This window comes from Copadichromis virginalis, linkage group LG14 (assembly GCF_057382275.1).
Source record: "Copadichromis virginalis isolate Kocher_CV1m ecotype Utaka linkage group LG14, C_Virginalis_male_GT1.1, whole genome shotgun sequence".
NCBI lineage: Eukaryota > Metazoa > Chordata > Actinopteri > Cichliformes > Cichlidae > Copadichromis > Copadichromis virginalis.
In genome coordinates this window covers 31,974,339-32,002,289 of record NC_140631.1, presented here as the reverse complement: position 1 = coordinate 32,002,289, position 27,951 = coordinate 31,974,339, and the positions used below count along the sequence as shown (strand labels likewise).

Sequence of the window (27,951 nt, the reverse complement as noted above, 5' to 3'; positions counted from 1 at the left end):
CTGTATATAGTATTTTATTTTATTCTATTCTGTACAGTTGTGTACTGTATTTATTCTTATTGTATTCTAATTTTTGCCTCATAACTTTTGCACTGTCCACTTCCTGCTGTGACAAAACAAATTTCCCACGTGTGGGACTAATAAAGGTTATCTTATCTTATCTTATCTTATCTTATCTTATCTTATCTTATCTTATCTTATCTTATCTTATCTTATCTTATCTTATCTCAGGACTCTGGTGTGTTTGCGTCTGTTCATTGTGCTTGGAAATATTTCATCTGTGGAATAAAGAGTTTGGTTTCAGTCGTTTTTTAATCTGTTTGCTTCTCTGCTCTTGAACCTTCTGTGACAGGAAAACCCTTCTTAGAATGCTGGACAGTTATTAGTAGGAACCATCCAGGTTAACAAATTTGATTTAAAAAGAAACAAAATAATGACTTTAGAGGTCTTTTTTGTCTCTTAAATATTAAACTTAAACTGTTGTTACGCTGCATCTCTGTAGATGTATAGATTTAATCTCAGCATGCTCTAAGTGCCACGTCGGTGTCTGATTTTTAAGAGAGAAATATACTGGGCCAAGGGAAACCATGACAAAAATAAATAAATAGAGACTAGTGTACATTGCAAATGAAAGTGAAGCAACAGCTACGAACTGTTCTGTGGATTTCAAAGTGGCATTTACCTATGCAAATATGTGCAGGAAGAGCCGAAACAGACAGAAATAGTTTAATTTAATTTAATATTTTTGTTACATTTGTTACATGTTGCATTTTATCACTACAGAAAACTTTTTTCTCCTACAGTGTGAACATGACTTTAACGCAGCACACAGAACGGACAACCTTGGTCGTGTGTATACAGTACATCGACTCCTCATCGATGCATTACAGCTGACGCTCCGGGGTCATTCTGCGGCAGATTCTTCATACTTGTGGTGCTTTTCGTGCGTGTAGTAGGTTACCGGTGTCCGGGCTGTGATGGAGCGCTGGAGGGGCAGAGTGGCTCTGGTGACCGGAGCCTCGGCTGGGATTGGAGCGGCTGTGGCAGTAGAGCTGGTCCGGCTCGGAATGAAAGTAATGGGCTGCGCCAGGGACGTCGGAAAAATCCAGGTTTGTTTTGAAGTGAAAACTCAGTTTACGCATAGAGTAATTTAACCTCTATACAGGGCTGGACTGCGTCGGCAAATACCCGGTATGCTCTTATCTGGCATACCGGGTATTTGTGTATATGAGTGACTCGAGCAGAGAAGTAAATTGTGATGTTAAAGTTACCGTTTTGCATAACATTTCCAGCTGTGTCAGACTTACATAACATAGAGAGGCTGGCCAGCAGCCAGCACACCCTGTATTATAGCTCTGTAAATCAAACTCTGTGACTCTATTGTTAACAACTTACGCAAAAGAAAGAAAAAAAAATACAAGAAAAATTTGTATTTTTTTTTTACTCTCATTACTCTCATTGATTTGCCTTTGTACAGTTCTTTTGATTTTCTTGTGTAAAGTGTACCGAATGTTCAGTTCACAGCAAGATAAAAATGTTTTTGTAGGTATCATCATATAATCACACTCCTCCATAATATAGTGATTATTAGGCCAATGAAATATGCCCATTGTGAGATGTTCACACTGGGAAGGTCCAGACAACACACACAAGGTAGTAGAACACCTAAACACAGACAAGCTGCTAAGATTCTTTTTGAAGTGAGAATAAGGATTTTAAATGATGGAACTGTGACTAGTAAAGGGAGGCAGCTGACTGATATGACGGAGAAGGAAGAAATGCGAATATCAGAAGAACAACTCACATTGAACTGTTTGGAGACAAAGTTAGAGATGCAAGGCTGAGAGGGTATGGAAATGTGCAGAGGAAGGATAGTGGATATTGTAGCGGTAGACTACTGTTCCCATAAGGCTGTGTGTGGGGGGAGCTTCCGGGTTACGAGTAAAGTTGGAACACATCACCCGAACACGCTGCGTCCAGTGTCATCATTTATACGTGGTGTCAGAAGTGCGAACGGCGGTCTCCACAGTTTTTTTTTCTTCTTCTTCTTTTTCGAGTACAGTACGGTGCAGTTAACTGCGAGAGAAGTTTTCGCATCGATAACCCGAACAAGACCGGCAAGCAGGTGAAGCGTGGCCGAGGCTGTGACCGGCGCTAGCAACAGGGCGCGTGCGCGCGCGCGGTCGAGCACGAGCTTCACATGTCGGAAGGAGGAGACGAGGTCGGCGCACCGGAAAGCTTGGATTCTGAACGCGAGGAAGCCAGGGATCCACACGTCACGATGGCGACCACGGTACAAATAACACCCCCAGAAACATTTGACTTTTCTCATCCTGCCGAATGGCCAAAGTGGATCAGAAGGTTCGAAAGATTTCGCATTGCAACTGCTCTTGATAACAAATCAGACGAGTATTGTAGATAACCTGCTGTTAGTTTGGTATTTTGTCCTAATCCGCTTGCCGTACCTCCGTGTAGGTGTGTGTATGTTTTGAGTGGTATAGGCGCGATTCCGTTATTGAATCCAAGCATGTAAGTTCTCTGCTGCTGTGCTGGTTAATAAAACCACGTTAACTGAGATTACTGCTTCATCATTATCATACTGGTGAACATACAACATGGTGTCAGAAGCGACGGAACACGTACTTCGTAGTTGACGGTGTTTTTTTTCCCCGTCTCAAGTCTATTTTGTGGGTGCGTTTTTTGTATCCGGACTGCAGACAACATGGCGGAAGGATTCAGGAGGCCCGACCCGCTTGTTTTCGATGGTAATGTTGCTGAAAATTGGCGCATTTTTGAGCAAGAGTATGACATTTTTATAGCGGCGGCACACTCTGACAAGCCAGCGCGCACACAAGCCTACATATTGCTCAACTTAGCAGGTCCCGAAGCTATAGAACGGGAGCGGTCTTTTGTTTACGCGCCAGAAGTGAGAGAGCCCGGCGAGGGAGGACGAGTCCTCATTCCTGCAGAATCGAAGGAGGATCCTGAGTGCCTCAAAAGGAAATTCAGAGAAACGTGCAGCCCTCAAACCAATGTCACGATGGAAAGACACAAGTTCAACACGCGGAATCAGAGGACTGGCGAGACTGTTGAATCCTATGTAAGTGATTTACGGATTAAAGCAAAAAGCTGCAGATTTGGTGATCTGAGTGAAGAACTAATAAGAGACAGACTAGTTTGTGGCATCAACAATGACAATTTAAGGAAAGTGCTACTGCGTGATAGTGATTTAACGCTAGCAAAAGCCATATCTGTCTGCCAGATTCATGAAATGACTGAAGAGCATAATAAAACACTTGCTTTTCCTCAACAATCTGCATCAAATGTTGATGTGCTCCAGCCCACATTTACGAGAAAGCACAGAGGAGATAACAAGAAAATACAAGGAGACAGGTCTGAAACACAGCATGTCACTAACTGTACTAACTGTGGGGGTGCTCATGCTGCAAAAAAGAGCAAATGTCCAGCTTTTGGGCAGCAGTGTCATGCATGCAAAAAGTGGAATCACTTTAAGAAACGGTGCAGAGCTGTTCGGCCTACCCAAAACGTAGCAAGACACAGAAAGTCAGTTCATCATGTGGAACCAGACCAAGCTGATGACAGCGGAGACGACACATTCTACGTTGATGGTGTAAATCTGCAATATGCAATCCATGCGACTGATGTGGATGTGGAACACAAAGAGGAAGTTTTTGTCACCGTGCAGATTAATGGGATTCCTGTTGAAATGAAGGTGGACACAGGTGCTAAATGTAATGTGCTTCCCAAGAAAACGGTTAACATTATAAGAGCAGATAAACAAATGAAAGCACACCCCAAGTCCGTTAACCTAGTAGCATTTGGAGGCAGCAAGATTCAAACCTCAGGTGTAATTAAGCTGCAGTGTTTTCTGCATGGGCAGCCACATGTGCTATCATTCTTTGTTATTAATGAAGATGTTCAGCCAATACTTGGACTATGTGCATGCAGAGAAATGGGACTTGTATCATTCAGCAATGACGTCCACCAATTGAGCATGTCTGCAGATGACCTGTCACAACAGCTTATCACAGAATACAGCGACTTATTTTCTGATGAGCTTGGGAGGTTGCCAGTCACCTATCGCATGACACTGAACCCAGATGTGAAACCAGTTGTTCGCCCAGCACATCGCATCCCTTTGGCCATGAAAGACAGGGTCAAGGCAGAGCTGGTCAGGATGGAGAAATTAGGCGTCATTACTCCCGTCTCAGAGCCGACGGACTGGGTGTCTTCCATGGTAGCCACCAACAAGAAGGGCAAAGATGAAATCAGGATATGCATAAATCCTCGAGATTTAAACACTGCTCTGAAAAGACCACACCATCCCATGCGCACAGTAGAAGAAGTGGCTGCAATAATGTCAAACGCTACTGTGTTCTCTGTTTTGGATGCTAAGAACTCTTTTTGGCAGGTGTCATTGGATCAAAAATCATCCATGCTAACCACCTTCAGCACTTGTTTTGGTCGTTTCAGGTTCCTCAGAATGCCTTTTGGTCTTAACGCTGCCAGCGAGGTGTTTCAGAGAGCCATGGAGCAGATATTCGCTGGGTATCCATGTGCCATTATTGTTGATGATATACTCATCGGCGGAAGAACCATGAAAGAACATGACGACAACCTGAGAAAAGTCCTTGATCGTGCCAGAGAAGTAAACCTGCGACTAAACCCATTAAAGTGCAAATTCCGGCTGAATCAGGTCAGTTATGTCGGACACATTTTCACAAGCGAGGGGCTTAAAGCAGACCCTTCCAAAACAGCCGCAATCAGAGAGATGCCAGTTCCAACAGATGTCCAAGCCCTGCAGAGGTTCCTGGGGATGGTCAATTATCTTGGAAAATTCATTCCAAACTTCAGCCATCTGTCAGCTCCTCTGCGACAGCTCACACACAAGGACAGCGAGTGGATGTGGGACACACAACATCAGACTGCGTTCAAAGCACTTAAAGAGCACATGTCTAATCCACCTGTTCTGTCATATTATGATGTCAGCAAACCTGTGACACTAACGTGCGATGCATCACAGTATGGTCTTGGTGCAGCTTGCTTACAGGAAGGGCGACCTGTGGCATATGCTTCACGTACTCTGACAGACACTGAAACCAGATATGCTCAGATAGAAAAGGAGCTGCTGGCTGTTGTTTTCGCATGTACAAAGTTTCATGACTACATATATGGCAAGCCTGTGGTCGTAGAAACAGACCATCAGCCACTGGTCACCATACTAAAGAAACCTATTCACGCTGCACCAGCCAGATTACAGAGGATGTTGTTAAGGCTCCAAAAATACAACATCACCCTCACATATAAATGTGGAAAACACATGTATCTGGCTGACACACTGTCTCGTGCTCCCAACAGCTCCACTTTCCAGCAGCCTGAAGAAGAGGACAACTTTGATGTCATGACGGTGAGCTGCATCTCTTCTTCACGCCTGGAGGAACTTAAAGGACACACAGCTGAGGATGAGACACTGCAAGCGCTCAGCTCGTTCATCAAACATGGTTGGCCACAACGACTCCACAACCTTCCCACAGCAGTTCATCCATATTTTCCTTTCAGGGATGAGCTGATTGTGGATGATGGCATCATTCTTAAAGGTTCCAAAGCTGTGATCCCAAAATCACTGCAAGGAGACTACATCACCATCATGCACAGAGGACATCCCGGCGTAGAAGCTACCAAGCGGAGAGCACGGGGGATCGTCTTCTGGCCGTTCATGTCAAGAGATATTGAACAAACAGTTACTTCCTGCTCGGTGTGTAACAGCACTAAACCTCATCAACAAAAAGAGCCCCTTCATCTGCATGAAGTTCCAGAGCTTCCTTGGTCAACTGTGGCTACAGATATCTTTGAGTGGCACTGTCAGCACTATTTAGTAGTAGTCGACTCATACTCAGGCTGGTTTGAGATTGACCTGCTAAAGGATTTGACATCAGCGACAGTCATCAAAAAGCTGAAAAGACACTTCTCAGTTCATGGTGCTCCACACACTCTGATCTCAGACAATGGCAGGCAGTTTACAAGCCAGCGTTTCAAAGACTTCGCTTCACAGTGGGACTTTCAACATGTCACCAGCAGTCCAGAGTATCCTCAATCCAATGGGCTTGCTGAGAGAGCAGTGCGCAGTGCTAAACAGCTGATGGAGAAGTCACACAGAGATGGCACTGATGTATTTCTCAACCTGCTGAACCTCAGGAATGTTCCACGTGATGTGAACCTGGGTTCCTCTGCAGAACGACTTCTATCCAGACAGACTCGAACTACGCTCCCAATCACAACGAAACTGCTCGAACCACAACACCTTGAATCTGAGAGAGTGAAAGCCCAACTACTCAACAAGAGACTGACTCAGAAGGTCTGTTATGACAGATCCAGCCGACCACTTCCACCTCTCAACAAAGGACAAGTAGTGAGGTTACAGACCCCACAGGGTTATGACCGCACAGGTGTGGTAAAGGAACTTTGTAAAGAACCTAGATCCTACCTGGTACAGTCAGATGGAAACACTTACAGGAGAAATCGCAGACACATATTGCCTGTGTCTGAGCCTGTTACTGTTCAGAAAGACACTGATCATCATCATTATGATGGACTGCAGGTTGTGGGTGAAAACAATGATGTAGAACAGTTTAAAGACAGCACTCATGTTGAGAGCTCTTCTGATGTTTTGCATTCTCCAAGACCTTCCAAGAGTGATGGTGTTTACAGGACACGCTTTGGTCGTGTGTGCAAACCAAATCCAAGATATAAGGATTAATTGGGTACTAGTTAAAACACAGAACATTTTCAGGTTTGATGTTTGAGCCATCAGTAACTGATGTCAATGCTTCAAGTTAAATTCTGTTTGAGGTGATTTTCAGTAGTAATCATATTTAACTTTATACAGCAAAATGATATTCTTGTCATGTTTATTTCTTCCATCTGGTTGCAAATTTAAATGTTCCTAAGGGTCAGCGTATGTCACCTTTTATGCTGTGATTATTATTATTCAGTATGCATTAAACTTTATGTCCGGTTGGGGATGTACTAAAGAAGGGGGATGTAGATAACCTGCTGTTAGTTTGGTATTTTTGTCCTAATCCGCTTGCCGTACCTCCGTGTAGGTGTGTGTATGTTTTGAGTGGTATAGGCGCGATTCCGTTATTGAATCCAAGCATGTAAGTTCTCTGCTGCTGTGCTGGTTAATAAAACCACGTTAACTGAGATTACTGCTTCATCATTATCATACTGGTGAACATACAACAAGTATCAAGTTAATGCACTCCTGTACGCTATGGGAGACGCTGCTGATGATGTTTTGGCAGTTTTACCACTGTGCGATGCAGATAAAAAGAAATATGCAACTGTCAAAGAGGCATTTGACAAACATTACGTAGGAAAACACAACGTAATTTTTGAAAGAGCACAGTTTAACTCCAGACGGCAACAGGAAGGGGAAAGTACAGAGTCGTTCATCACTGCTGTGCACAAACTTGCAGAAAATTGTGCATTTGGAGCACTCAAAGACGAACTCATAAGGGACAGAATTGTAGTTGGCATAAAAGACAAAAGACTGTCCGAGCTGCTGCAAATGGACTCAGAGTTGACTCTTGCTAAAGCCATTGAGAAAGTTAGGCAGAGCGAAACGGTAAAGAAACAACAATCAATACTTCACAGCAGCGCGGCAGTGGAGAAAACACTGAACATGGACACAATACGGACAAATACAACACGCGGGAAAACGCAGACGTGGCAGAAGAAGGAACAAAAGCCAATCAAACAAAGTGGAAAGGAATGTGGCCGCTGTGGTCGCAAGAACAAACACTCATGGAAAGAATGTCCAGCCAAAGAGGTACAGTGTCGAAAATGTCAGAAAAAAGGGCACTTTGCTGCGGTCTGTCGCAGTAGTGAAGCTACAGCACTACGCGAAGTGACAGAAAATCAGAAAGATGCAGACAGCGAGGATTGTGTGTTCTTGGGTGAAGTAGAGACTGGGAGGTCACAGCCCTGGGTGCAAAAGGTCAAGTTAAATGGGGAAAATGTATATTTTAAACTTGACACAGGGGCGGATGTTACATCTATTCCAGAGGGTTTGTACAGTCCAGACAGGGATGGTAAGCTGCAGAGACCCAGAAAGAAGTTACTAGGGCCGGGCAGTAACCCACTTAATGTTAAAGGCTGCTTCGAGGCACAGCTAGCAGTAAAAGGGCGCAGTGTTTCTCAAGACGTCTACCTTGTCCCAGATGAGGGCTCGCCCAGCAGCCGCGGAGCAGAAGTCAGGGGGAGTTGCAGTGACGCGCCCGTGAGCTCCGCCGGCCCCCAGCTGTGCCTGAGTGACCGAGCACGGTCTGTTGCAGTAGGAAACGTGTTTTTGGCTGGCTGCCGGCGGAGCTCACGGGCGCGTCACTGCAACCCCCCCTGGCTTCTGCTCCGCGGCTGCTGAGTGAGCCCTCATCTGGGACTCTCCTCAGCTCTTACTGGAACAGTGGCGCGGCTGCCCCTCTGTTGGTCTTCCATGGTCTCTTGTGTTCTGGGGGCCTCTGGATGTCTGGAGTTTTGATCTCCTCCATACCCGCTTCACACCCTGGAGGACGGGGCTGTGGCCCCCCCACACTCCCTAGCAGATCATTACATGGAGAAACCTTTGGAATGCAAGCATGCTGATCCACACAGGTATGCACACATGGGTATTCACAGACGCGGACTAAAGCTTTCTTGGCTGCTGCCTCAAAGCACACTGTGCGCTGTCTATCTTGCGTGCTGCACAATATCGTTTATTATTTAGTAAATATTGATATCTATGACTAGCTAGTTTATTGTGATGGTGCTTTGTTTTCTCTATTATTATGTTGCGCTTTGTTGTTTGCTGTCTCCTCTGTTTGTTTTTTTTGTTTGTTTTTTTTTTTCTCCATACAGGTGACCCAGGAGTTCTTTTTTTTTTTTTTCTCTCTCTTCCCCCCCCCTCTCACCGTCTCTTCTCCCCTTTGGTTTTCTTTCTTTCTCTCCCCCTCTTTCTCTCATTCATTCCCCCTGTCCTATTTATAAAAAAAAAAAAAAAAAAAAAAAAAGACAAAGGATGAACTGAAGCTCTGCCATCACGTAATGTCGCATACTGCTGTTTCTGATGTCATTTAAGAAAAAAAAAAAAAAAAAGACGTCTACCTTGTGTCAGGTCTAGTACAGCCACTGCTAAGCAGGCCAGCGTGTGAGGCTCTGGGTCTTGTGTACAGAGTAAGCACAGTAGAGGAATCGGTGACAGACTTCAGGGCAGCATACCCAGACGTTTTTAAAGGTTTAGGCGTGCTGAGGGAGCCTTATCACATTGAGATAGAGCAAGGAGCTGTACCAATAGCCCTATCTGCCCCAAGACGTGTTCCTCTTCCCCTCAGAGATGCAGTGAGAAATGAGCTGCACAGAATGGAAGAAATGGGTGTTATCTCCAAAGTCACTGAGCCTACAGAGTGGTGTTCTGGCATGGTAGTGGTCCCCAGACCAGCAGGAAAGCCCCCCAGAATATGTGTGGACCTCACACCCCTGAACACAGTAGTCAAAAGAGAAAGACACATCCTCCCAGCAGTAGATCAAACACTAGCGATGATGAAAGATGCTAAAGTGTTCACAAAGCTCGACGCCCGGTCTGGATTCTGGCAAATTCCGCTCACGCCAGAGTCAAGGCCACTCACTACCTTCATCACGCCTTTTGGAAGGTTTCAGTTCAACCGCCTTCCTTTTGGCATTGCATCGGCGCCGGAACATTTCCAAAGGCGAATGTCACAGATGCTGGAAGATTTTGAAGGGGTGATTTGTCACGCCGATGATGTGCTTGTATACGGCAGAGACAGGCAGGAGCACGACCAGAGGTTGCACTGTGTGCTCCAAATGTTTCATAAGGAGGGTCTCACTCTGAATGAGAAGTGTGAGTTTGCTAAAAGTCAAATAATCTTTGTGGGACACAAAGTGTCAGCAACAGGCATTGAGGCTGATCCCAACAAGATAACAGCAATCCAGCAGCTGCCGCAGCCTCAGAGTGTGGAAGATGTGCGCCGTCTCATGGGCATGGCCAACTATCTTGCCAAGTTTATGCCACAATTAGCCACAATCACCACACCATTAAAGGAACTGCTAAAAGACAGAAATGACTGGATATGGGCGGAGCCACAGGAAACAGCATTTAGGAGACTAAAAGGGATATTAAGCTCTCCAGAAGTGCTCGCTCAGTACTCCAACTCAGCAGATACACGAGTCGCTGCAGATGCATCGCCATACGGTGTCGGGGCTGTTCTCACTCAGAAACAGTCTGACAACTCCTGGCGACCGGTCACATATATCTCAAGAGGTCTCACAGACACAGAGAAACGCTACGCGCAGATAGAAAAGGAGGCACTAGCTGTAACGTGGGCGTGTGAACGACTGTCATCTTACCTCATGGGCTTACAGTTCACTCTAATCACAGATCACAAACCCCTGGTCCCTCTTCTGAGCACAAGAGGCCTGGATGACCTGCCTCCACGCATCCTGAGATTCCGCCTCAGGCTGCTGCGCTTTACTTTCACCATTGTCCATGTTCCAGGGAAAAACCTTGTCACTGCTGATGCTCTCTCACGAGCACCGCTGGCAGGGCCTCCTGCTGGGGATCTTCAGCTGGAAAAAGAGGTGGAGGTTTTCGTGGACGGTGTAGTTTCCCATCTCCCAGCAACAGATAAAAGGCTGGAGGAGATTAAGTTGGCGCAGGAAATGGATGACCTGTGTAGAAAGGTGGTGTATCAATGTGGGACAGGCTGGCCAGAAAAAGGTAAACTAGTTCCAGAGTTAAAGGGATACTGGCAATACAGAATGGACTTCAATCTAGTCCATGGTCTTCTCATGAAAGGGGAGAGACTTGTGATACCACCTCAAATGAGAGCGGAGGTTTTGTCACGTTTGCATGAAGGCCACCAGGGCGTTTCAAAATGCAGGGCCAGAGCAAAAGAGTCTGTGTGGTGGCCGGGCATCTCAACCCAAATACGTCAAATGGTAGACAGGTGCGAAACATGTCAAAAACATAGGTTACAGTGCCGTGAACCAATGCTGGCAACTCCTGTTCCCGACCGCCCATGGCAAAAAGTCGGCATGGATCTGTTCGAGTGGTCAAAGAAACACTTCCTGCTGATTATTGATTTTTTCTCAAGGTACATTGAGATAGCTGAACTGAGACACACAACTGCAGAGGTCACTATTAATGCTGTAAAAGAAGCCTTTGCAAGACATGGTGTTGCCGAGACTGTGGTATCGGATAACGGGCCACAATTTTCATCAGAACAGTTCAAGCACTTTGCCAAAGAGTACCAGTTCGCACATGAAACGAGCAGCCCTAGGTACCCCCAAGCCAACGGGGAGGCAGAACGCGCTGTTCGTACCATTAAAGACTTGTGGAAAAAGGACTGTGACTACACCAGAGCACTGCTAGCGTACAGGGCCACCCCACTGGAACATGGGCTCTCGCCGGCGCAGTTGCTTATGGGGAGACACCTGCGGACCACGCTGCCACAGGCTGTGGCAAAGCTGGTGCCAAGGTGGCCTGACCTACAGGCTTTTCGAAAAAAAGATGAGGAGGGGAGGCGTGAGCAGGCAAAACACTACAACCGCAGACATAGAGTCAGACCACTTCCGGAACTATCGTCAGGACAGAAAGTGTGGATTACCACGGAAGGAACTACCGGAGCAGTAGTTGGACCTGCCAGTGCTCCCAGATCCTATGTGGTAGAGACAGACAGGGGTTTTCTGAGGAGAAATAGGAGCCACCTCAGACCAACAGGGACTATTACCAGATCTGGTCGAGTGGTGAGACCTCCTGAAAGACTGGATGTGTAATTCTCTGAAGTTATCCATTCATGCCCTATTCAAAGCTGGGTTAAGCTGTCAGAGATGTTTACAATAATGTGTTTTGTTTAAATGTAAGTGAACAAATGAGGGATGTGTATAATTTTCATGTTTCATGATGTTCCCCATTTCTGTTCTAGTGAGCTGTTTGAGACGTTATGAAGTATGTCTTTAGCTAGAAGGAGGAGGTGTAGCGGTAGACTACTGTTCCCATAAGGCTGTGTGTGGGGGGAGCTTCCGGGTTACGAGTAAAGTTGGAACACATCACCCGAACACGCTGCGTCCAGTGTCATCATTTATACGGATATATAGGACAAAGGATATGGAATATAGAGTTCCAGGCAGAAAGTAAAGAAGAAGACCACAGAGAAGATTCATGGATGTAGTGAAGGTTAATTGGCATGACAGAAGAATATGCTAGAGTCAGATGATACGCTAAAAAGAAAATGCACTGTTAGTTATTGAGTTCTGATATCCAGAATGAAAACTCCAATCTACATATTTGCAGTAACTTTACAGCAAAGGCAAAAGGCAAAGAGCAAACACCTGGGAAACACAGTGAAACAGGACAGCAAAACAGAACCCGACGCACACAGACTGAAGACTAGCAAAGTAAAACAGGAAATACACCGACTGAACTTACTGACACAGGCTCAAAAACACGGGCTTCACACAGAGACAAGCAAACATGAGGCACAGAACAAGAACAGAAACCATGAACTATAAACATAATATAACAGAGAACAATAATTCAAGGAATAAAACTTAAACCAAAACACTGGGTCACAGACCTAGGACTGTGGCAAAATAACATTTGAATGGCAAATTCATACACTTTAAAAACACATAATGGATTCTAAAGTCTGTCATCTTTTTCTTCTTGGTTTCAGAAACTGGCAGCAGAGTGTCAGAGTGCCGGTCATCCTGGTGTTTTGTTTCCTTTCAAGTGCGATTTGACCAAAGAGGAGGAGATTCTGGCCATGTTTGCAGCGATCAAAGAGCAGCACAAAGGTGTGGACGTGTGCATCAACAACGCTGGCTTATCTCATCCAGAACCTCTGCTAAGTGGCAAAACCAGCAGCTGGAAGAACATGATGGATGTAAGAGCTCACATCTTGGTTTGGTCTACGAATGTTGTAGTGTGTGATTTCTGTGGGTTTTTCTCTGTATCTATTCTTGTACGATCTACTGTACAATATAAAGCGCCTCGAGGCAACTGCTGTTGTGATTTGGTGCTATATAAATAAAATTGAATTGAATTGAATGTAAGATTCACATGAAGGTTTTCCCAACAGGTCATTAAAATGTAACAACATGATGCGTGTGGTCACCGATCAGTGGTCTTAATGCATTTTTGTACCCACTGTGTGTGAGATGCAATAAGTAGATGTGCCATTTGGAGGTGTTGATTCCAGATACATTTTCTTTGTTGTTTATTTCTCTTACAGGTGAACGTTCTTGCACTGAGCATCTGCACGCGTGAAGCTTATCAGTCAATGAAAGAGAGAAACGTGGACGATGGGCACATCATAAACATCAACAGGTGCAGTTTTATTTAATAATGCTTTGTGACGGGTATGCTTGTGAAATTGGTTTAATTATTAAACAAAGGCTATATCTTATAATCTTTATTAAACAGTCAGTCTCTGATTATGACAACACTACACAATGGACCTCACAGTGGACCTTTTGTTAAAGCTGGAGGGCAGGACTTTCCCTTACATTCAACCCAAACACGCCAATGCTCCCTATCTGTGCCATGGTACATAGCAACCTCCAGTATTAGCATCATTATGTTTATTTTACCATGAAGTCCCTTTTTATCAGAGTGACCTGGCAACCAAAGTGGTGCTATAAATTCTAATAAGTTAACAATGACTGGTTCACCTACGAAAGTCTAGGAAGCATCCATGAAAGTTGTCAACACTACACAGAAGACTGTTTTCACAGCAAACAATAGAAAAAGCAAAGAAGAGGGTAATAACAATGGCAATGGCTCTATCCCAATAACAAGGAGCAAATGATTATCTGTTGCATTCAAGCCAAAAAAAGGAAAGCAAACAATGCTGATTAAACCTGTCAGCACCAGGTATTTCTCTCTGGAAATAAAAAAAAAAAAAACGCCAATGAGAAACTCCAAATCGTGTCTCTAAAAGAATAACCTACAGATGAGTGCATGTTGGTAAATGCTGACCAGGTTACGACTTCTTCTGAACTGTCTTCTGTTGCAGCTTGTGTGGGCATAGTGTGATCCCCCATGCTGATCTACATTTCTACACCGCCACAAAGTATGCTGTAACCGCACTGACGGAGGGCCTGAGGCAGGAGCTGCGTGCAGAAAAGAGCCATATCCGAGCCACAGTAAGGCTTTAAAAACACTGCACCCAGCTCCAAGACTGCCTTTAACACCAATATCAGCTTCTAAGAAACACATGCACAAAGTGTCTGAGACAGCAGTATTACCTGTTATAATATACACAAGGTGCTTCTTGAAATTCCTTCATTATCCAGAGAAACCCACCCGAGGGATTAATAAAGTTTTATCTCATCTCATCTTATCTCATCTTATCTCATCTTATCTCATCTCATCTTATCTCATCTTATCTCATCTTATCTCATCTCATCTTATCTCATCTTATCTCATCTTATCTCATCTTATCTCATCTTATCTCATCTTATCTCATCTTATCTCATCTTATCTTTTTTTGCAGAGCATTTCTCCTGGTTTAGTGGAGACTGAATTTGCATCACGGTTCTACAAAGACAATCCAGATAAAGCAGCTGGTGCATACTCTGCATATAAGGTAACATTATTATTCGTACTGTTCGTGTACTGCTGATATGGTTACTCAGATACAACTATTAACCATTTTTCACTTCTCTGACAGCCTCTGGAAGCAATAGATGTTGCCAATGCTGTTACCTACGTGCTCAGAGCTCCTCCTCATGTTCAGGTGACTTTCTCTAATTTTAATGCTTTTTTTATTCTGACTTATTGTTTTTCCTCATCTACTATTTAATTGTCAATACTTTGTGTATAATAATATATAAGAACATCTTTCTTTCAGATTGGAGATGTTCTGATGAAAGGCACTGAGCAAGCTTAGGTTTGACCTACATGATTCCCCCTGAATGAACCTACTTTACTTTACTTTACTTTACTTTAATTTAATTTAATTTAATTTAATTTAATTTAATTTACTACATTTATAAACAGTTTGGTTTATTATGTTTGTACTGAAAATTTTCACTGATGTATAAAATAAAATGATGGTGGGGGGCTTGTTGAGTGTTCTTATTTTACTGAAGGAGACCTGATATAAACAACAGTTTATGGTAGAAAACATTTAATTGTCATTTTAACATTATCTCAAAAATATATTTCACTCTGCCAACAATAGTATTAAAATGTAAAGTTAATATATAATACCTGACTAATACACGGGAAAGTAAAGTCCTGAGAATATTAGTTAACAGAGTTACTTAAACATATTGAATGTCTCAGAATACACAGAATGTCTGATGTGCTCAGTGAAGCTTTTCACAAAAAAGCTAAATAAAATCCTAATAACTAAAGTAACATATTTTGAATATTGTTGTTAGAGATTTAGTAACTTGCTAAATGACCCATGCACTGATGATTTGTGTCATAATGCAATTATAATGCAATAAAGCTCCTAACTTCAATTAATGACATTTTTGAAGTGTCTCATAGTTACACAGTTACACATCTACAATATGAATCACTGTACTGAGTGTTCAACAATATATATGAAATATAATTGGTTAAAAATACATTTGGCACAGTTCAAATATTAGAAAATGAGTAAACGCTTACCTGATGAATTCACAGAGATCTCTGGGGTACAGTAAGGGTTTCATATGTATTTTAAAATTCATTTAGCATTAAGATTTCAATCTTCACCATAATGATGATTCAGATAAAAATAAACATTTCTTCCCCATGAACATCACTTCAGCTCTTCAGTGGTCCATTTGACTGTTTTTTGAACCTCCGTTAGAGACACCTTGTTGACCTCTCATTCATCCAAGCTCCGTCTCTCATGATGTCCTTCTGCACATCAGTTAACCAATTAACGTCCTTCCCTGATTTTGGCTTCCACAGGGGTCTTTCTCTACATCCACCCTTGATTTTCAGTTATAAGGCAGATCGTTAATATGCTGCGATTTGCATGTTTTTAATAATTTTTTTATTGTGTTTTAAATGATTGTGTTGCATGGGTTTGGTTTCAGTTTTGTTAAAGTTTTGTTTTGTGGTGTAAATTCTTACTGTTTTATTTATTTCATGTTTTTGGGAGAATATTCTGACTAATCATGTTTCCCTAACCAGATTGTCTGATTGACTTGAGTCCTGTTGGTATGGGTTGCCCTGGGTCAATTAGCAGTTATGGTGTGGAGTTTGTTAATTAAGGAGGCCTGTACAGAACCAGGGGAGCCAAGATATTTGGAGAGATGTGCTGAGTACTGAAAGGAGGGGGCTCCAGATATGAGAGGCCACGAGTTGGGGCTCTGCAGAGCTTGGAACTGGACAGAAGAGCCCAAGAGCGGACACTGTGGAAATCGAGGTGGGTCTGATTGGATATGGAGTTTGAAAATAGAAGCTAAACTTGGAGTTGCCGCCATTGCCTGCTGAATGCCGGCGAGGGGGAGGGGTCCAACCTGATCATCATCATGGATAAATATGGGAAAACCAACTAGCTAGGTTCAAGACTCTGTTTTGAAAGTGAATATGTAAACATTATAAGCATGTAATCGTGTAAATACCAAAACATGTAAATATTAAATATAAATGGAAATGTGTACATAATTACATCTGTAAACATCATAAACACATCTCTGTAAATCAAATAAAATATGAATTTGCTTCTACACCGTACAAAATCATTCAATTTAATATTTAAGTCCTTGCCCGTCTATTCCTTGTGTATGAATCATAACTTTAAAGAATAAACAGGTCTAACTCATTCTGTGTGTGCAGAGAGTTCAGACATATATATATATATATATATATATATATATATACATATATATATATATATATATATATATATATATGTCTCCATAAAATGCGATAGAATTAGGTTTTATTTTCATGAATGCAAGTAAACATATCATAGTATAGTTTTTACTTGAATAAACAAAAGAACCGATTCAACTGTTTTCCAACAGTTTGCTGATGACTTGAACGCAGCACACAAGCATATGATGTGTTTAAAAGCATCGCGTGTTCACGATCACAAGACAGTTGGAGCTCCGGAGTCCGTTTTCTTCAGACTTAGCGTCCCTGGCATCATACTTGAGGTGCTTCCGTCCGTGTAGCAGATTACCGGGCTGTGATGGAGCGCTGGCGGGGCAGAGTGGCTCTGGTGACCGGAGCCTCGGTCGGGATTGGGGCGACTATAGCCGTGGAACTGGTCCGGCTCGGTATGAAAGTAATGGGCTGCGCCAGGGACATAGGAAAAATCCAGGTTTGTTCTGAAGTGGAAACTCAGATCCCGCAGAGAGTAATTTAATGTAAACTAGCTAGCACGGAGTAAATTTTGATGTTAAAGTTGCCGTAATGCAAATAAATAAATAAATAAATAAATATAGCTTTCAGACTTACAAAAGACAGGCTGGGCGAGCAGGAAGCATTAAACTATTATAAACTGACGAAAGCATGTAGTTACAGCACACTAATATATTACATTATTATTTAACCGCACAAGTGTTTTGTTAACAGCCACTGCACGGAACGTTAAGTTTAATATGGCACAGAAAGTAGGAAGTTGGACACGTGACTTTCATCTGAATTGTAGTTTTCCTAAATCAAAATGTTAAACACAACAATGAAATTCGCCTTTTTGTCCTCTTTTTCTTGAATTGCCTAGCTCTAAGCTGGCAGACCATCCTAACACACAAGTCAGCATTTTCGATTTGGTACTCACTGAGGGGTTTTTTTTGTTTTGTTTTTTGTTTTAGCTTTGATAGAAAATGATGTTTTCAAAGATTAGCTACAACCATCTATTTAGCATATAGTAAATGAAGAACTTGACTTTCTGAAGTTTTTTTTATTTCCTTGATGAAATGCATGAATTGTTTGAATCACACCTCAAGACAAAACCAGAGAAAAGGCTTTTGCAGGCATCATCACATCATCATGTGCCTGCTGTTACAAAATGATTATTAGGTCAGTGAAATAAGCAAAACTCAAAAACGGGCAGAACATCCAAACACAGGCAAACTACTGCTTGTGGGTCACTGAGCTTTGATATGCAAACTGAAAACTCAAATCAATGTATTTACAGTAACTTAATCTACATGTTTGAATAGTAGATTCGTACACTTTAAAAACACAAATGGGATTCTGAAGTCTGTCATCTTTTTCTATTCTGGTTTCAGAAACTGGCAGCAGAGTGTCAGAGCGCCGGCCACCCTGGTGTTTTGTTTCCTTTCAAGTGTGACTTGAGCAAAGAGGAGGAGATTCTGGCCATGTTTGCAGCGATCAAAGAGCAGCACAAAGGTGTGGACGTGTGCATCAACAACGCTGGCTTGGCTCATCCAGACCTGCTGCTAAATGGCAAAACCAGCGGCTGGAAGAACATGATGGATGTAAGAGCTCTGAGTTATTGTAGAAATAAAATACTTGTTTTGATCTTTTCGCATTGCAGATCATTGCATTGTAAAAAGTAATTCACATTTGTTGATTCCAGATATTTTCTTTACATTTTATTTATTTTCTTGGTTTCTTACAGGTGAACGTTCTTGCTCTGAGTATCTGCACACGTGAAGCTTATCAGTCAATGAAAGAGAGAAATGTTGACGATGGCCACATCATAAACATAAACAGGTGTGCAATTTTTCACAAACTTGTAATATTGTTATTACCATTATCTGTATTTTACCACAAAGTCTCATTTTACAGAAGGAGAGTGCCTAGTGACTGGGCCTTAGCTTAAGGGGCCCACTGGCATCCATCAGTCTAGTAACTGAATATTTCAATTCATTTTAATTATATTTATATAGCACCAAATCACGACAACAGTCAATTCAAGGCGCTTAATACTGTAAGGTAAAGATTCTACAATAATACACAAAAACCCTGGCAATCAGACAACCTCCTGTGAGTAAATACTTTGGCGACAGTAGGAAAGAAAAACTTCCTTTTCACAGGAAGAAACTTCTGATAGGACGAGTCAGCCATGAATGGTTGTGGGTCCATTTAACAAATTAACAAAGTCAAAGAGAAGCTACAAAACATCAGGATAAAATAACTGCTGCAACCCTATATACAGTTTTGTGGGCAGCAGAGTGTCTTACATCAGTGAGAAATTACTTAAAAAATAACACAAAATAAATGTTGCTTAATGCTCGCCTGGTTAATGCCTCATAAATCTGTTGCAGCATGTGCGGACATCATGTAGTTCCCAAAGCTGTTCTGCATTTCTACACCGCCACAAAGTATGCTGTAACCGCCCTGACGGAGGGCCTGAGGCAGGAGCTGCGTGCAGAAAACAGCCATATCCGAGCCACAGTAAGGCTGCAGCCAATCTAAAAGTGTCTGAAACACCAATATTACAGTTTTCAGATACACACATGTAGTAGTTTGTGAAGATCCCTCAATATCAGCTCTTTTTTGCAGTGTATATCTCCTGGTTTAGTGGAGACAGAATTTGCTTTCCGGCTCTACAGCAACAGTCCTGATAAAGCATCTGGTGCATATTCTGCATATAAGGTAAAATTATTATTCCTACTCTTCATGCACTGTTAATACGATAACTCAGATAAAATGTATTTCATTTGGATGCCAGTCTAGCTCACTGGGTCAAGCAGGCGACCCATATGCCAAAAGGCCACTATAGGGGCTCAGGTGTGATCTGGCCTGGCCACTTTCTGCATGTGATTCATTCCCTGCGTTTCTGTCTACTCTACTGATCTATAAAAATAAAGAAGAAAAGGCCCAAAATAAAAATATTTTTAAAGCTGTTAATCATGTTCCACTTCTCTGACAGCCTCTGGAAGCAATAGATGTTGCCAATGCTGTTACATACGTGCTCAGTGCGCCTGCTCACGTTCAGGTGATTTCCTCTTATTTTAATTATTTTTTATTGTGAATTATTGGTTTTCCTGATTTGCTGTTTAAACATCAGCACTTTGCTTGTAATAATATATAAAAAACATCTTTCTTTCAGATTGGAGATGTTCAGATGCAAGGCACGGAGCAAGCTTAGGGTTGACCTACATGATCCCCCTGAATTAACCTACTTCCTTACTACACTTATGAAAATGATGAGTTGTGATATGGTCATGAAACAGTTTTGTTTATGATGTTTGTCCTTAAAGTTTTCACTGATTTATAAAATAAAATGTTTTTGTGGGGGAAATTTGTGAGTGTTCTTATTTCACTGAAGGAAATCTGATTTAAAGAGCAGTGTATGGTGGAAAACATACAGTTGTAGGTGTAAAAATATGGATCTATTATAGGTATATTACAATGTGCACAGTATGAAGGTATGTTATTAATATACTATAACTGTAAGTATGTACAGGCTACAACTTTAGTGAGTGTACAGGCTATGAACAGGTTATACATAGGGTGAAAAAATAACAAAACTATACAGAAATTTGAAAACTATACAGATTGTAGATATACAGTTGCAAGTATTAATAAACAGTTGTAAAACTATAATTATTGTATTGTTCAGTATGTTTGTATAGACAATCATACTGTACAGACATTACAGTCCATTGTACAGAGGACAGAGAGAATTCAGAAGAACAGGAAGAATGAGGGAGCAGATAGTGAAGTTCGCAGACAAATTAAAGTTATTTTTCACAAAGTAGTTTTTCATGTATTTCATGGATGCTTTCCAGTAGATTCATACACATTAAAAACACAAAGTGGATTCTGAAGTCTGTCATCTTTCTCTTCTTGGTTTCAGAAACTGGCAGCAGACTGTCAGAGTGCCGGCTACCCTGGTGTTTTGGTGCCTTTCAAGTGTGACTTGACCAAAGAAGAGGAGATTCTGGCCATGTTTGCAGCAATCAAAGAGCAGCACAAAGGCGTGGACGTCTGCATCAACAATGCTGGCTTGGCTCATCCAGAATTGTTGCTAAACGGCAAAACCAGTGGCTGGAAGAACATGATGGATGTAAGAGCTCAGAGTTATTGTAGAAATATAATATTTGTTGTAGCGTTTTATCAAAAGTAACATTCACAGGAATAATGTCCCAGCAGAACTTTGAACTGTAAAAAAGTGAAACATGTCATCATCTGTCACTGGTTTTAATATTGTAGCTGATCAGTGTGCATTAACCTCTCAGTGACTACAGCTCTTAAACTGACTCATTAATAGTTTTTGAAGCTGCTTATAACCGTTTTTCACCCACTGTGTGCAAGAAGCAACAAGCAAGTGCATCAACCAGAATGTGCTGATTCCTGATATTTTGTTTTCTGTTTTTTTTTCTTGCAGGTAAATGTTCTTGCTCTCAGTATCTGCACACGCGAAGCGTATCAGTCGATGAAAGAGAGAAATGTGGATGATGGACACATCGTAAACATAAACGGGTTCGATATTTTTATTGGTGATATCAACCTGTATCATTATTATTATTAAAATTATTATGTTTTCACTTGCAACAAAGTCACATTTTACAAGAGGGAAACTACCAGGTGGCTGGGCCTTAGCTTATGGGGGCCCAAAAGAGCTACATCAACAGCAGAGGCCATAGTTAGTCAATTCTGGTCAGGGGCAGAGACCCTGGCGGTCTGATCCTCGTTTGCCAAAACTGAGAATTTTTTGCCAAAATTCTCAGATGGGGCTAGTGAACAAGATTAAAACATACTGACTCAGTCTAGTCGGGCTCACCACAACCTACAGCTCAGGTTCTGCAGCAGTGCTGCTGACTCCAACTGAGGAAAGAGCCAGACAGTGGAAGGAGAGTGGGGTCTGGGCATCTCTGCTCAGATTGCTGCTTTGCAACCTGGCCCTGGATAAGCAGTAGGAAATAGATGAAGGAATGGATTTACTTCTTAACTGTCCCAGAATCTCCCAGTGCAGCCTTGATTTTAAAAGCAGAGCCAGGAACAGAATCAATGCAGATATCTAATTCCACTTATTATAGACTCTTTAGTCTAATGACAAGTGTCACTCATGCAGTAATAAAGGTCTGCAGCTCAGGATTTTATCAGCATATTAGTATTACACTATAACTGGTTTTTTTAGTCTTCATAATTAATAAGCAGAAATCCCATGCAGTATTTTATGGTGGCCAATCAGCAATCCAGAACCTGAATATTTCCAGTTAACTATCAACAAAACAGCTTTGTAGGCCTCGTGTTTCTTACATCATTGAGACATGACTTCAAAAGAGTTACTTTACTTGCACATTAATGCATGCTGTTTAATTCTCATTTGGTTAACTGTTTATAGCTCAGGTGGCAGAGCAGGTCAGCCACTAATCAGAAGGTCGGTGGTTCGATCCCAGGCTGCCTCCTGGCTGCATGCCAAATATCCTTGGGCAACATACTAACCCACTGGTGGTGGTCAGAGGGCCCGGTGGCGCCTGTGTCCGGCAGCCTCGCCTCTGTCAGTGTGCCCCAGGGCAGCTGTGGCTACAATGTAGCTTGCTATCGCTAGTGTGTGAATGACTAGTGTAAAGCGCTTTGGGGTCCTTAAGGACTAGAAAAGCACTATACAAATGCAGGCCATTTACCATAAATCTGTTGCAGCATGTGCGGACATCGTGTAATTACCAATCCTGATCTACATTTCTACACCGCCACAAAGTATGCTGTAACCGCCCTGACAGAGGGCCTGCGGCAGGCGCTGCGTGCAGAAAACAGCCATATCCGAGCCACAGTAAGGCTTTAAAAACACTGTAGGCAGCTCCAAAAGTCACTTTAAAACCAGCATTACTGTGATGAGACCCTCACACACAGTATCCACTCTTTTTTGCAGTGTATTTCTCCTGGTTTGGTGGAGACAGAATTTTTGTCACGGTTCTACAAAAACAATCCTAATAAAGCAGCTGGTGCATACTCTGCATACAAGGTAAAATAATTATTCCTACACCTGATGTACTGTTGATGTGGTAACTCAAATAATAAGTCATTAATCACGTTTCACTTCTCTGACAGTCTCTGGAAGTAACAGATGTTGCCAATGCTGTTACGTACGTGCTCAGTGCCCCTCCTCATGTTCAGGTGATTTTTCTCTTATTTTTATGCCTTACTCTTTTTCTGTATAAATATCATTTTATATTAAAACACTGTTCTCCCTTCAGATCGGAGATGTTCGGATGCAAGGTACGGAGCAGGTTTAGAGTTGAACCACATGACCTCCCTGAAATTATGCACTTCTTCACTACATTTATGGGAATGATGATTTATGATCTGTTCACAAAACAGTTTTGTTGTTGATGTTTGTACTGAAATTTTCTACTAATATATAAAATAAAATGAGAGAAAACTGGCTGGCTTATTTTCTTGAAGGAAATCTCATTTAAAGAGCAGTGCATGGTGGAAAACATACAATTTTATACAAAGTATAAAAATAGAAACTCACAGTGCGACAGTATCAGGCTGTGGATAGCGATGGTAATGGGACACTCGAATTCAGAAACACTTGATTCCACCCCTTTGTGTTTTGACCACTAGGGGTCATAAAAGGTGCAGGTTAATATTTATTGCTAGAAGATTCGCTCAGAGAATCTGTCAGATTAAAATAAACTAGATTAAATTAATGCTGAGAATGCTCTCTTGGTCTCTGAGTATGTAAGTTTATAAAAAAATAAAGGACAAACTACCAGACAAAAGATTTTTGACCTGTGTGTTAAAATGTCAACATGGATGTAGGATTAAGCTTTACTGAATAACACAGCGTGGAAGATTTTCTGATGAAAGGCAAGCCTGCTTTAATCTAAATCTGTACTTCAGTCCATGGAGAGCTGCCAGAAGGACTCTCAGTCCAGAGGAAAGCAAAGGTTAGCTAAGGACTCCCGCCTCAGTCCACCACCTGTCTCATGTCAGTGTATATATATTCAGTTACACTGGACATACATTTGTATGTATGCACAAATGCAGCTGCAGGTCCTTGCACCTAAACACAAAGTGTAAGTCAGGAAATTGTCCCACTGTTTGGCACTTCACTCTGCTGTGCATGAACGGACTGTCAGCAAGTCAATACAGAGAAACACAAAACAAAGAGACCCAAAATAACCACATGGAGACTTAACACAATAAGCAGACACAAAGCAACTATAGAGGCGTATTACCAAAAAGATACACAGAACAATGCAGAGTAACCACAAATGAATACAATGTCTGTATCAGAGTGCCAGCTTCTTTGAGAAATAGGCCGGAGTTCTTCTTCCATCAGCAATGTGAGCCAGGTCATTTTCTGTCAATCCTCCACATGTGTGAACACAGTGGATTATTGGCTTCTTCAGCCAAACAAATCCACAGAACACGATGTTCTTTCATTATCATGTCTTCCCCCAAACCATACATTGTTCGTTTGATTTTCTGCTTGACCGCCTCCCTGGCTATTCAAAGCCATCGCCACAATAGTAACCAGAGGTCAACACATGACCCGCGCTGTGGGCAGCAAATCTTTCTTTTTTCGGTCTTTTCATTGTACAATTACAGCTTTACGGTGAGGTTCAGTTCTTTGTTTGCATGCAAGGACAGTGCATGTATTGTTCTGGTTCACTTTCACTGCTCTGTGACTGTACACTAGCTCAGTGGTCCCCAACCTTTTTTGCGCCACGGACCGGTTTATGCCCGACAATATTTTCATGGACTACCCTTTAAGGTGTTGCGGATAAATACAACAAAATAAAACTAGTACCAGTACCGAAAAAAAGAACATTTATTCATAACACACTTGAAAAGACCAAGGAAAACCGAGTAAACAATAAAAACGATAACAAAATAACGCTGAAAACCGATAAAAACCCTGAAAACTATACATTTCACACCTGAGCCTCAACTCTCGCGGCCCGGTACCAAACGACTCACGGACCGGTACCGGTCCGAGGCCCGGGGGTTGGGGACCGCTGCACTAGCTGCATGATATCAAACAGCAAGAAGATTTAATCGGTGAGTTTATTTTAAATGGGATTGTAGTGTTAAAAGTTAAAAGACAAAATATGAAAAACAGCAAATACTGAAAAAGGAGATGTGATGGATGTACTAACAGTGAAGACAAGGTTATCTCTCAGTTTGTGTATTTAATGTGTGACTGTTTTATTCGTTATATATTTTTTTCAAACATGTAAATATAACTAAAATATGAAAGAAAAAAAAATCATAAAAAACATCAAGTTTTCATGAATATCTTTATTTCTACACAATGTTTATGCTCGAAATTTTTTATAATTTTGGAGGCCTACATGGAGGAAATTATCCAAGAATTCGCAAGACTACAAAAAAACAAAACAAAGTTCTTTTCTGTCACAAAATGTGAGCTTTCTTCTGTGAGACCCTGCTGCACATGTTACCCACAACCCTTGAAATATATATTTGACCCCTTGGGAAAGTCTGAAAGAACTGCAAAGTGTCTAGTATCAAGAAGAGCTTATGGAGTCGGTTGCATTTACTAATCAGAAATATTCGTGAGGGTACATTTTTATGTATAATGCCAACGTCTTTAAAATATTTTTTTTTAATGATGCGAAAATTTTACTATACAAAAAAAATTAGCCTTCAGTGGTATTTTTTTAATCTGTACGTGCAAGTAACAACCTGTAATGCATTTTGAAATACGAACATAAACCCAAAAAACTCATAAACTTGATGAACTGGAAAATTCCTGCTACTTTTTCTTCCCCCGCTGTGAGAAATGGCTTTATCACACATCCAACTGTGTTAGTCGCTCTGCCCATTTCAACTGTGGACTGCATCTGAAAGCTCCTTTGAATATTTGGATGGCTTCCAAAAAGTCCTGGGAACTTGAGCTGTAGCATAAAAATCTGCACTTTTACATCACTCCCACTGTTTGCAAGATATGTAGATGTCCATATTGTTTGTGAATATTCTTCTTCTAAGGGCACATTTTAAATGATTGAGTGATTGAGGGCTAATTTGGAAATATGTTGCATGTCCAGAACCATCCAGATAAAGTCCTCTTATGCAAGCATGTGACGGTCAGCTGATCTGTAGGATTTGCCTCTACAACCCTCAATGGTAAGAGGTGAAAATAATGAGGTTCTAATCAGTGTTGAGAATGTGACCCTGCCTTCAACCACACATGGGGAGGCAGCTTGACCAAAGTCCTCAGTCACCTTGGAGAAAAGAGCATGCATGTATATATTAAGCTTCTTCTTGACAGATTTTTTTGCAGTATGGAAAGAAAAGCAGGGATTTTTCTGCACTGAGGAATTTTTCACCCCATCCCCCTGACAACATACAACTATCAAATGTTCAGCTAACAGGAAAATGCACGTTTCTGTCGAAACCTACTCCCAGTTCAGTATGCTAACCATACATGGTTCAGCCACCCCTTAAAGAAGCGGTCCAGGACCCCAGGGCCATGAACAGGATGGGCGATAGTATAATACTTGAGTTGTTTGGTACCGGGCCGCGAGAGTTCAAGCTCGGGTGTGAAATTCATGGTTTTCAGGGTTTTTATCGGGTTTTTAGCGTTACTTTTTAAAATAGTTATCGTTAACTCGGTTTCCCTGGGTCTTTTCCCATGTGTTATGAATAAATCTTCTTTTTTTTTGTACCCATACTGGTTTTATTTTGTTGTATTTATCCGTGACACCTTAAAGGCCGTGAAAATATTGTCCGACATAAACCGATCCATGGTGCAAAAACGGTTGGGGACCACTGCCTTAAAGGCTATTTCTGACCCAGAAGAAACTCAGGAGAGTCAGGTTAAGAAGGTCAACCTTAAGCCTTTCAGCTTTCTCCTTCTGATTAAATGTCTCCAGCTGAGATAAGATGTGCATGCAAAATTACAAAATGAAGATTATATTATTTTATTAGCTAGATAAGAATAGCTCTTGGTATGTTATTCAAATTTATATCATTTTTACAAAGTTTGAAAAAATTTTTTTTGCCATGTGGAGCATTCACATTGCTTTGTTTCTTTGGGAGTTAGAGCTGCAGTTTTCTACCATTCTCCTAAGGTTAAATGAGATGGTATGGCTAGCAGCCTGTTAGCTTGTTAGCTTAGTATCGCCTGGTGTTGTCCAAGGGCAGTACGGTCGACCTCCACCTCTTCGTGGTTCGGTATCTGCAGAATCACCTACTCCCAGATTTTTCTGTGGAACGAATAAAATTATTTGTGGAAAATTTGCCTATTCACTGATTTTTTGGAAAGCATAGAAAGCATATCTAAAGTAATTATTTTCATTAGGGTGATAGTATATTTGGTGTTTGAGCTATTAAAATAACCAGTTATAAACGTTTTAGATGGGATTTCAAGTATTTGCAGATCTCAGCTATTTGCAGGCGGTTGTGGTCCCTAACCCCCACAAATATCGGAGGTCGACTGTAATCCATTAGTTTTGTACAGTCAGTGGTAATCATATCCTCTGAGCAGCTAAACTAAATCTCACCAAATAGCACATCAGATTTGAATAAATTTAATCCGTGCGTATTATATTCTAAGTTGTGGTTTTAAGCTAACATTCACTGGTGCTAGCTTCTCATTGAAGTTGGTAGCTTCTGTTACATCTTTAATGTAATAATTTTGCTGTCAGACATACATACGTTTACACTGGTAGATGCTTGTATTAAACACTACTTTTATCCCTTTTTGATATCACAGTGTAGAGTGTATATCCCAAATATACTCATTTTAGGGGCAAAGCGTTAACTGTAAGCACAAAGGACAGGGGGATGCCAGACAGAACAAAGTTGCTTTAGAGCCTTTTCATACTGTCCTGAAGACCAGTTGGCAACTGCTTGGCAACCACTAATTGCTAGGGAGATGTACTGTTGTATTCCCTGACAGGATGGAAAGTGGCTGCTGGAAGATGCTTTTGCTAGAAAACATCTTGAATTATTATTTTATGTTAAAATAGAATACTGTTATTTAATATTTTATTTATTGAATAAATAAAGCGAAACACTGCCACACA

At 41.6% G+C, this 27,951-nt stretch overlaps 3 protein-coding genes across 4 annotated transcripts; all 3 read left to right on the top strand.

Annotated features, from left to right (window-relative positions):
• The first annotated feature begins 843 nt into the window (after positions 1-843).
• On the top strand, positions 844-15,140 carry LOC146694329 (dehydrogenase/reductase SDR family member 11-like). Of its 2 annotated transcripts, none has more exons than XM_085430496.1 (7): positions 844-1,109; positions 12,750-12,959; positions 13,308-13,402; positions 14,091-14,220; positions 14,571-14,663; positions 14,748-14,813; positions 14,928-15,140. In XM_085430496.1, exons 1-7 carry the CDS (start codon positions 978-980, stop codon positions 14,964-14,966), a joined length of 765 nt encoding a protein of 254 aa, XP_085286622.1. In that variant the 5' UTR covers positions 844-977; the 3' UTR covers positions 14,967-15,140. The 2 variants fall into 2 exon arrangements, with proteins under 2 accessions (XP_085286622.1, XP_085286623.1); XM_085430497.1 differs by lacking the exon at positions 844-1,109 and adding an exon at positions 2,272-2,293.
• A 1,954-nt stretch (positions 15,141-17,094) lies between these two features.
• On the top strand, positions 17,095-20,243 carry LOC146694328 (dehydrogenase/reductase SDR family member 11-like). The gene is made up of 7 exons (XM_085430495.1): positions 17,095-17,348; positions 18,262-18,471; positions 18,615-18,709; positions 19,264-19,393; positions 19,502-19,594; positions 19,872-19,937; positions 20,052-20,243. Exons 1-7 carry the CDS (start codon positions 17,217-17,219, stop codon positions 20,088-20,090), a joined length of 765 nt encoding a protein of 254 aa, XP_085286621.1. The 5' UTR covers positions 17,095-17,216; the 3' UTR covers positions 20,091-20,243.
• A 112-nt stretch (positions 20,244-20,355) lies between these two features.
• On the top strand, positions 20,356-23,333 carry LOC146694327 (dehydrogenase/reductase SDR family member 11-like). Its single transcript, XM_085430499.1, has 6 exons — positions 20,356-21,011; positions 21,333-21,427; positions 22,592-22,721; positions 22,821-22,913; positions 23,000-23,065; positions 23,146-23,333. The coding sequence occupies exons 1-6, from the start codon at positions 20,892-20,894 to the stop codon at positions 23,182-23,184; spliced, it is 543 nt and encodes a 180-aa protein (XP_085286625.1). The 5' UTR covers positions 20,356-20,891; the 3' UTR covers positions 23,185-23,333.
• Positions 23,334-27,951: the final 4,618 nt, after the last annotated feature.

Coding starts and splice junctions, on each gene's coding strand:
- LOC146694328 (XM_085430495.1), top strand. CDS start 17,217: ATGGAGCGCTGGCGGGGCAGAGTGGCTCTGGTGACCGGAGCCTCGGTC. Junction 18,710..19,263: donor CACATCATAAACATAAACAG/GTGTGCAATTTT, acceptor AATCTGTTGCAG/CATGTGCGGACATCATGTAG. Junction 19,938..20,051: donor GTGCGCCTGCTCACGTTCAG/GTGATTTCCTCT, acceptor TCTTTCTTTCAG/ATTGGAGATGTTCAGATGCA.
- LOC146694329 (XM_085430496.1), top strand. CDS start 978: ATGGAGCGCTGGAGGGGCAGAGTGGCTCTGGTGACCGGAGCCTCGGCT. Junction 1,110..12,749: donor GGGACGTCGGAAAAATCCAG/GTTTGTTTTGAA, acceptor TCTTGGTTTCAG/AAACTGGCAGCAGAGTGTCA. Junction 13,403..14,090: donor CACATCATAAACATCAACAG/GTGCAGTTTTAT, acceptor CTTCTGTTGCAG/CTTGTGTGGGCATAGTGTGA.
- LOC146694327 (XM_085430499.1), top strand. CDS start 20,892: ATGTTTGCAGCAATCAAAGAGCAGCACAAAGGCGTGGACGTCTGCATC. Junction 21,012..21,332: donor GCTGGAAGAACATGATGGAT/GTAAGAGCTCAG, acceptor TTTTTCTTGCAG/GTAAATGTTCTTGCTCTCAG. Junction 23,066..23,145: donor GTGCCCCTCCTCATGTTCAG/GTGATTTTTCTC, acceptor TTCTCCCTTCAG/ATCGGAGATGTTCGGATGCA.